Genomic DNA, 10,069 nt, shown 5'->3' on the forward strand with positions numbered 1-10,069 from the left:
TGTCGACTCTGCATCGCCGGCGACCGGGTCGCTCTTGCTGTCCGACAGTTTGACTACTAGCAGAAGCCAACGTGTCGCACGGAAGAATGACGGCTACGGAAGGAGAGAGAGGGAGAGGAGGGTGCGTGTTCTGTGCTCCTCTCCGCTCCCTCCTTGCCCTCTTTCTCTAGTTAACAGATTGGCCAGGCTAACTCATGCCGTCTCCTCACCCAATCATCGCGTGCAATCTTTGGTTCCATTATTCGCTGGATCTGAGTGTGTCCAAGCCGGAGAATGAGACCCGTGCAACTGAGTCGGCCAACAAGTCTCATCAGCACATCGCTACGTACAGGCAACCTTTGGCCAGTCCGATCCTGATCTTGTCAGAGTCTACCTTGAGCTTCCAAAAAAGTGCACCTGAAAATTCTGTTGCACGCTTGTCTTCTTCGTTTCTTGTTTCTTGTTTCCTTCGTCGTCTCTAGATGTGTCCTGCCATCTTCACATTGACCGATGGATACAACCCGAATATGAAACTGGGGCTGCCTCGGTTGTTGCAGGCTGGCCATTCGATGTTGGATGGGGTGACGACATCGTCCGCGAGCTTGCAATATGGACTATCATGTCTCGACCTCGCTCGCCGTATATATCAGCTGTTGTCCAGGGTATACTGTAGTTCTTTTAGCGAACTGCGGACGACCGAGGTGTATCGATTGCCGACAGAATGTGGTTTAGAAAGCGACCTACCATAGCCGAATAGTATCTACCTTATATCGCAGGCCTCTTCTTACGGAATACGCATATTTGAATATGAACATGATAATGCCTCTGTCATAATGACATTTTGTTCCTATCGAATGCAGCCACAATCACTCTCAGCGGTCATTCATAGGATCAACAGGCTACCAAGGAATGAGACAGGTTAACATGGCCTCCCCTGGTACCATTCACTGTTGAGCTTGCCGCTGTGCGAAGCCCCAGTATAATATGAATGTTGAGCGCCATCTCCGGCGGACTGCACTCCCTTTAACCTTCAGAACACATGAGATGTCCCTCTCACCTTCACTCCCAAATAATGGGAGAATTACTCACTGCAGCCAAGAACACACAAAATCTGCCAAACTCTTGCAACAGACTGGCATTTCCCCGTGCAAACGGCATACGAACATTGGCAGTCGATGCTTGGATGGTTCTGCCTCGTTTGATCCATGTCTGCGGGAGCACTCTTGGACGCATGTTCTCTCTTGCCACCATTCTCAGTTTCGCGTCCACTCAAAGTCTTCCGTGCTCAGAAACATCAGATGACAATGGCAATGTCTACCAAGAGCGACAGGAAACCTACCTCACCACCAGAAGAGAGGCGCGTACCTCGAACCACGTCTTATCAAGGCCAATCTTGATCTAGATGAGTGAAGCGGGGATACGGACATTGACCGCGACGAAAATAGCACCAAGGCCCCGCCTCTGATAAAGCTGTGAGAATGCTAGAGAGAAACGACACGAGTCTTGGCGGGTCTGGCCCATGCGGCAATGCAGGGTTTCAGGAAGAGGAACAAGAGCCGTGCCCTATTGTGGTCAAGTCGGATCATTCCGGATTCTTTCTTAGGTGCCAGTTCGGGAAGCCTTGCCTCCCTAGTGCAAGATCTCACTACATCCAAAAAGGGGATTCAAGGCCCGGCTGTTAAGACTAGCTGGTCCGCATCCCCCGCTGGGTGTGGCAACTGTGGCCGCTTTTGCTCAATACGCAGAGAATAGCAACTGGGTAAATGGTTCTCTCTACAAAACAGAAATTGAGTTCACCAAAAGACATGCAACAGCCGGTATTCGCTGGTCGTCACCGACCCAACTACTAATCAGCCCCTTAGCGGCTTGACTATGGGAGAGCGGACGGGATCCCGTATTTTCCACTAGGTATGGTCGTATGTAACAACTATTGCGGTTGTTAGATATTATACGCATACCTTTACCCACGAGGCAAGAACCAAAAAGACATACAACAGCCGGTATTCGCTGGTCGTCACCGACCCAACTACTAATCAGCCCCTCAGCGGCTTGACTATGGGAGAGCGGACGGGATCCCGTATTCTCCACTGGGTATGGTCGTATGTGGTAGAGTGGGATATTTTCAGAGTCTATGAACATACGTGTTTCCGTTGCCTGTGGAACTTGCAACAGTAGATGACACGGAATCCACGACCACCAGTCGAAAACTAGAGGAGTCAGGACGGCTGATGGGAATCGCTGCATCGATATGCTCTCCGAATGCTCCTCTCTATACGTGACAGCCTCTGTTGCTTCTTGGTCTTGTCTGGGATGGACTGGATTCAGTGTAGCGCGCGGGTTGTATGCATGTAGCTAGCCGTGAGACTTGCTAAGTGTCGTGTCACTTAAACCCACAAACTTATGGTGCTGAGACCAGACTTCAAGCGAGTCGCTTTCTATGACTATGAACTTCTAGGAGAGTGTGTTAAATCGGCATTCGTGTTCACTCTCGCTAACTTTACGTTCTTGCTCTTCTTGTCCTTTCCAACACTTCAAAATGTCTTTGCAAACGTAGCGCCTAATTTCGCTCTCGACCAGATTCCTCTACTTTCAGTGTAAATCGTTCGTGTGTTTGTGGTAGGTGGCGTCATTCCTTCCCTCTCCCTTTGGCACGTCTGCGTTTCTTGACGCAGATAGGCTGCAGTTGCCAAATGTCTGCCATTTGGAGTCCTGGGCGTCGCAGACCTAGTCCTCAACTGGCATGATACTCCCGCAGTCAAGCTATTGCTTCTGTAGTCGTAGGTCAACAGCCAATCGCCAGTGGGCTCGTATTCAGGCAGTCTGAGTGCTGGGACTTGGTATGTTCTCTGATATGCTTTGCGGTGTCAGGGTCCAACCGGGTATCGATAGAGTACAACTTGTTTTTGCCAGCGGCGGCTACGTAGGGAGTATCGGGCGCTTTAGTCTGGGGACCATGTTAGGAGTCGATGAACATTGGCTTGTATTTGCTGTAGTATTCCTCTTGAAAGGAGATTTGTTCTCCTCCGTGTCTTCCTCGTTCCTAAGTACTGAACCATAATTCGATCGTTAGCTCTTATCGTTCGTTCTCTCGAGGCAAGATGCCCTACGATGTTGATCATATCACAGACATGGGAAGCTAGCTACGTGACGATTTCAGATAGTCACTGATAACGAGCAACCCTGCAGAGATTGTCTCTCATTATCAACAGTCAATATAAGCTTCGGTCCTATTGCGCAGTGTATCAGGAATAAGCTAACGACCAACAGAATCTCTCGGATCGAGCGGCATAATTAGTAGTCCTCCATATATCTCCTTCTGGATGAGGCCGCATCTTTTGAAGAACACTAACAAATTCGATACGCCTTGTCGATACGTAGTAAAGGAACTTCAAAAGCCCAGGTGCGCTCTAACAATGGTTCCTCCGTCATGATACTATTTCCTAGGCGCGGAAACTGTCTATAGACGTCCCTCAATCCCTCTGTCTTATTTTACATTACCCTTCACTGCTTCTCTTACTACTATTAGCTATTGGATAATAGATCTAATTTCATTTGTTCGAATTCATTGCGCCAGTCCTGGTACATGATTACTTGATTCAACTAGTTGGCCTACCCTACAGCATCTCCCTTCGGCATGTGACCATCCTCACTGCATCGCATGAACAATAGGATATAGTCGCTGAAGCTTAGACCTACTTGTTTTTTGTGAATGTTTTATGGTCAATGAATTTAGTCCTTAGTATTGTCTGGCGGGGGACCAGCGAGGTCTGGTGCCAAGTTGCCAATTTTACAATTTGTAGCTTGCCTCCTGAGAAGGCAATCGAAAGGTACCTAATTATCATGAGGTAAGGTTGCAGACCGGCAAATTTAAACTCTATTGCTGCGTACTCTAAGCTAACTTGCAAACATGGGAGCCCAATAACAGTCATTTCACGGTACCTGGAGAGCCAAACCGGGCGTGAAGAAAGGTATATGTACCAGTACGAAGAAGTATCACCATATAGATACATGTATGAACACATCGCGTTGGGAACTTCTGACGTGCACAGTAAAAGAATACGCGTCAGAATGATATGGGCGTGAACGGCGTTGTCATTGACAGGCTGACCGGGAGGCTGGATCGAATATTGTATATCCTCCGCAGCGCATCCATGTTCGAATTGTACACTCGAAGGCATTGTATTCATGACGTCTTCTCGAGCCAGCACCCACAAGGATTCCCCAGCTCCGACACGCCGCTGCAGCGCGTCTCGCAAGCAACCGCTTTGGCCGGCGTCAGGTGATGAGGTGCAGCAGGCCGAAGTCCCAGCCAATGTCAGCGAGAAGCGCATGGCGATCCTTCCAGCAAGACGATTGCCATGTCCCCAGGAAAAAAAGAATGAATCGGGACGCACCTATGGACGTAGACTGAATGAAATTGATGGCAGCTGTTGGTGGCCGCAGCCAGGATCGTCATGCCAGTCCAATTAGACCAGCGCACCAGGAATGGGTCGACAGGATGCGATCTCCGGCAAGTTTGAAGAGGGCCACCGCGTCCATTCGCCGACGGCTGCCCTTGCACGGAAACTGAACGCAAAAGAGCACCTATTAATAATTAAAACCCGAGCCGCTTCTAGAGGAAGAAAGCAGCAAAGAAACTTGAAAGCACCCCTGGTCACTGTCTTTTGAAACAGACGGCGCGCCCCGATATGTCAACTATACCGGGCGGAATGTATTAACGGAGGCCTCTGGTGACCTGTGAGACGCTAATTTTCCAAAACGCAGCGAGTACAGACGATGTCGGTCCAGGCTCTGTTTATGTTCAAGAGGCAGCCTGAAGGAGCCGTTCTGGTGATATCCCTGCCAAGCCTCTAGACTGCGGCCTCCCGCGCGGATCCTCGTCTCCGGTATACATCTTTTGATACCCACTGTGAACGGTCCGGCTTGTATAGCTCCAAGACGACCGTCGCTGTGGTTTGCTACCTGCGGTAATCTGAGCTCTCTGTGCAGCATTCAGCCAGTCAGTCACGCAGCTAGCCCCCCCCCGACACAGTGCCAGCAGCTCTGCCAAATCTCTGGCAGACCATCGATAAGCCAAGCCCTCACACTAGCGATGGCCTCTTATGTTTCCAAGTGCAATCAGTCCACATAGAGTCGTGGTGCGATGGAATTGAGCGGCCTACATTATTACATGTAGGCTGGCGTCGTGCAAGCCGGTGACAATCAAGCTTAACAACAACTCTAATAGCGGTGTCTAAAACTCAGCCTCAAGGTGGCCTGCTTCGCGTTGAGGAGGCACGTGTTCACCTACCCTCGCACGCATCATCATGACATTTATCTTTTCGGATAGAGGTTTGTCCGTCTCCAGTTCCGGGATGTGGCAGATGGGGAAGGAGCACGGGCGCGTCGCCAAGGCATTATTCTCCGGGGAACACAGGCCTCAGTCCTGACGTTGTGGCTTATTAGGGGGCCAGGGGGGACCCACGAACGCGCTCGGCAGAGCGGCACGAGGCGATTGCCCACGCGCGGCTTGGCGATGGGGAGAAATGGATCGGTTGACTCTCGAGAAAAAACGTCAGAGGCTGACTTGGCACGAGACAGGAAAATATGCGTTTCCCGTGCCGGTGCCGAAGGCGTCAGAGCCTCCAGGGCTTGACCTCGTGTTGACGAAACAATCGGTGGGAATCTAGAAATGAACATGTCCTGTACGCGCCGAGGACTGGGACACGCTGGCCGTCACGGTGCTGGCCGTGTGGGTTCCGGCGGTGTTAGACCGGGGACGAAACGGACTTGTCAGCGGTGTTGGCGCCAAGTCCGGCCTGTGTTTGCCGGTGTTGCTGCAGCAAATTTGCATTCGGTCATCACTTTCGTACGTACATGAATCGTCCAGCCAGACGAATCGGAAGCAAGCTGCCTCACCATTCACATTGATGATTGCCCTGTGTTATCGGGAGGGAAAGTAGGCGCAATGTTAGCCAAGCACGCACGCACGTCCGTGCAACAAAACACCGCAGCAAACGGAAGCTAGAAGCCGACATGAGTGAAAAAAAGGAGAGAAAGAGAGCTAACAGTCAACTCGGATCAGCAATTGCCGGCCAGAGCGACCGGAGAGTGTCTTTCCTAATGCGTAAATGGGCTCGGAGCGCTTATGCGGCAGGCGGGATCGGTCCACCCGTAGGACACAGTGAGCTCTTGCACTACGGAGTGACTGCCTTAGGTACTTCACGAGAGCGAACGAATGTTCAAGTCTTATTGCCAAGGGGCCGATTAGACGACGACAACAACTCGATGGCCCCATGACGGCGATGCCATCTCGACTGTTCTCAAGCTGTTTACCACTTGGTACGTAGAGGGAGAAGATGAGTGTCAAGTCACGCACGTGTGCACTACCATGTCTGTATAACCGCTGGCGTTTTGCCCATGGACCGTAAACTATTAATAGTAGGTACTTGTTCATCGTAGACCTGAACGCGAGCGCGAGGCTCGTCAGGAAAAGTGAGGGCGAAGGAAATAAATGCCTCTGCGAAACCCACCGCTCGGCAGCATCGGCGGCAGACATCGGAAACCCTTCATGCAGATTGCAGAGGGAGGAGCCTCCTGTCCTACGTATCCATATTTCCTCATGCGTCGCAGCGGACAAAAATCTGGAGGAGGGTCCGTTCTTCGACCCTTTGAGGCTTTGATGGGGCTTTGCTGCACCCACTTGCATATCCGTACAAGTGCGACGAACCAGTCCAGCGATCTGGACCTGGTCGATTTCGAAGCAGAGAGGCATATAATAATGTGATCGGCGGGCTGAGAACGAGGGCGATGACGACTTAGGCAGCTGCATGTCTTTCCCTACGCACCTAGGTACGTATTGCACCTGTGCAGCTGTCCGAAAGTCGCTCACCGGCTCAAAAGGTCGTCGCACGTACAGCTGGGCGCAGATCTGGACCTCGTTCTAAATTTGAGGCAAATATGCGCGACCCTTTGTCTGCGGCTCGAATCTCGAGCAGATAAATTGTTTTGGATGGAGGGTTTCCAGACGGGGGCACTCTCCACCCGCTGCGGGAGGCCCGATGGTTGTCGAATAATCCTGTATTTGCGCATTCGAGAAGCATGGATCGACTGTACGCATTAGCACCTGAATAATAATACTATTGAATAATGGCTCTTATTATCACGGCAAGCGTCATTAATCTCGGAAACTTGACTGCGCAGTACGTATCTCTCTCTCGCCAACGCCGTCGACGAGGAAACCTCGGCACGGAAGCAAGGAGTCTCTTCAGATCACGGGCCTCTAATCACAGCGCAGACTCAAATTTCTGAGTGAGAGTCGTGTCAACGAAACGAACCACCCGAGGCTGCCGCGTATTGCGGAATCTGCGGAAGCCGGACAAGACACACTGTGCATCCAACGACTGGAGGTGTGACTTGCAAGTTGATTTCGCCTCGCCACCTCGTGAGACGCGGCCGTGCCTGTTGGAAAATTCCATGATGATTCCAGAAGCTTTTGCCGATCCACCTGCTTCTACGTAGTGTCACTGCATCATGCACGTACCGTGCAGTCCATGCTAGGACCGTTTTGGTCTGTCGGTGAAGCGAGAGGCAAGGGCGCTTGACGTGCTGTGACAGCTAACCTGTATGCAGCATGCAGTGGGAGGCCACGCCTTCATCAGCGTGCAAAGGCGGTCGCTAGTGACTTACCGCGCGCCTGTAATTGTCTGAGGTAATAGAACCATGCTATTTATCAAATCGATTGATTTGTCGCTCAAGTAAGAAGGAGGGGGCCCACGTACTTGTTCCCGCTCCCCACGAAGTCGCTGCAGCCAGCTCTGTGATCCGTCCCACACTGGCTTCACTTACTCAGTTGGGAAATGCCCTCGTCGTGATTGGCTCGTGTCTTGTTGCTTATTGTTTACGGACAGCGTTGTTGTTATTGTTATTATCATATTGTTGATGGAGTTTGCCTTGTTCGTGTTCGACTTGCTGAAAATTTGGGCTGGAATGTTACGTGTTCGCAATGCCACTCCTCGCGTAAGAACAGCATGACGATCGGCTAATGGGAGCCTTTTCTGGTCGAGAATGTCTCATTAGAGAACGGCACTGAGTCTGCCACATGCTTTCGGTCGATGTCCGTACGTGAAGAGGAGAGAAAGATCGTCGCCGTGCCTCAGCTGGGCACGTCTCGAAAACGAACCGGCTTAGGGTAATAATTGTGAGAAGGGGCTGGCAAGCGCCTGTCTGGGGAAGATGCTCTGAATATTGTTCCACGCGGGCGATCATGGTTGTTGGCTTCCCCTCACTTCACGACAGGGTGTAGGTTCTGCCGGGTCAAGAGAGCCAAGACACTCTGCCAGTATATCGGTGACGGCATGCCACGTTGACTCTGCGATCAAGACCTGCTACCGCAAGAGCTTGCGCATGGAAGACAGGGCGCTACCGTCTTCTGGATATTCACAAGGTCAAGAGTGGAACATGTGCGATTCGAGACCGTGTTGGGCCAACCTGCAACTTTAATCGCCGTTTCCAGCTACGATAGCCTCAAGTGAACTCTCTCTCGACCTTCGGCATCAGCAGTGACGCTACGAGTCTGCGCCGCGCGACAACGCAGGCACCCCTGGTCACCCACCGAAGGCATCGCTAGCACAAAGGTTGCTTCCGGGAGGTGATCATCTTTAAGCTTGCATGTGCGGACGTACGAATCATCATCTGCCTCATCAATCACAGGGCAGGGCTGGTAAGACGGGAGCCTGGGAGCGAGGCGCTCGCCCGCGGGAGTGCTTGAACGGATGGCAACTAACAACATGGACCAACAAATATGCAGAGCAGCTAGTATCAGTCTGCTGATACCGACGGGCCTCATCCTCAAAGGACTGGGGCGGTTGGACTCGAGAGACTCGAGACGAGAGGATGGGGGTCATGAGGGCCCAAAAGGCGGTCTTGGGTTTAGCAGTGGCGTCATTGGCCCACTGGCGGTCAATCCTCAGAATTTCCTCAGCCCAGATGCGCTCGGCGCTCCAGAGCCGTTCGCCGGTTGTTGAAAATGCCTCAGCGTGTCGAGCGAAAAGAGCTGAAGATGTGGGTGCTGGGTGCTCCCGAGGTCCTGCTACGTCCTGGCGCACACTGGGTGTCTGGTGGGCATTCCGCGCGGGAGGCACAGTGTGGGCGATTCGCGCACTGATCGCCCGTGAGCGCGAATTCGCGAGTCGGCGCGCGCATGAGAGGCCAGGCAAGAAAAGAGTGGGATGGGCAAGGCAAGCCAGCGAGAGAAGAGCCGGGCAGGGTGTGACTGGCTGGATATGAGCAGGAAAATCGAAAACAGCGCCCTTCAGCAATGGACAAAAAGTCGGGTAGGTGGGAATTTGGCAGGCCCACTAGGGAGCGTGCGATGAGGCGCCAACGACGGGCGATGTGCAGCTTGCGGTCATCCCGTCAGGGTACTTGTGCTGTACGTACCCGCTGCTGTGTCTGCCTGCAGTGCGGGCGAGCGATGGAGTGCAGCAAGGATAATGGGGATGACGATGTGCCTCGTGAGACCTTCAATTGTGAGCCAACGGGAAACAGCCTCAAGTCGTCGCAGATCCAGTGCATAGTCCATGACCTTGACCACCAGAGTGTCCAGGAGATGCTGGGGACACGTTGCTGTGCGTCAGACCGCTCCATTGCACCGCTGGATTGCTCCTTCCACTTTCCTGGTGATGCTTCCGTGCGAGTCAATGCGCTGTTGAACTCTTGTTTACCTCGTCAAGAACAAGTTCCGTAGACACGCAGTACGAATGTACCCGAGTACGGATACAGTCGCCTGTGTGACAGTAGCCAAGGGCCGAATGCAGGACTGGAGTGGATGTCCCGCACAGTGTCCACCTTCTGTGCTCGGGGCCCAAGTGGCAGGTGCAAACGCCTTGTCTCCCAGTGCCGTCTCCCACGTCCCAGCGCGCCAGAGACAGTGCGGGTCCTGGCTAATCTGCAGCCGGCCTTGCCGTCCATCGCTCTCGCTCTTCAGTCAAACTGACTGACTGACACGGCTGTCAAGATGCCGATAAGGATTTGACCGGTTCTCACTAAGCGTCCAACCAGATTTCGCATGACGTAGGCGGACTTCAGTTGCTCAACGATGATCTCGCGG

General features: G+C 52.5%; 1 protein-coding gene across 1 annotated transcript; it reads left to right on the plus strand.

The window, feature by feature from the left end:
- Positions 1 to 8,986: 8,986 nt before the first annotated feature.
- J7T54_002225 (uncharacterized protein) lies at positions 8,987 to 10,008 on the plus strand (the record flags this gene model as incomplete). The annotated part of the gene is made up of 3 exons (XM_051506396.1): positions 8,987 to 9,070; positions 9,422 to 9,587; positions 9,977 to 10,008. The coding sequence occupies 3 exons, from the start codon at positions 8,987 to 8,989 to the stop codon at positions 10,006 to 10,008; spliced, it is 282 nt and encodes a 93-aa protein (XP_051362189.1).
- Positions 10,009 to 10,069: the final 61 nt, after the last annotated feature.

The sequence above is a fragment of the Emericellopsis cladophorae genome (assembly GCF_022114955.1).
Source record: "Emericellopsis cladophorae strain MUM 19.33 chromosome Unknown NODE_22_length_311439_cov_122_237611, whole genome shotgun sequence".
In the NCBI taxonomy this organism is placed as follows: Eukaryota; Fungi; Ascomycota; class Sordariomycetes; order Hypocreales; family Bionectriaceae; genus Emericellopsis; species Emericellopsis cladophorae.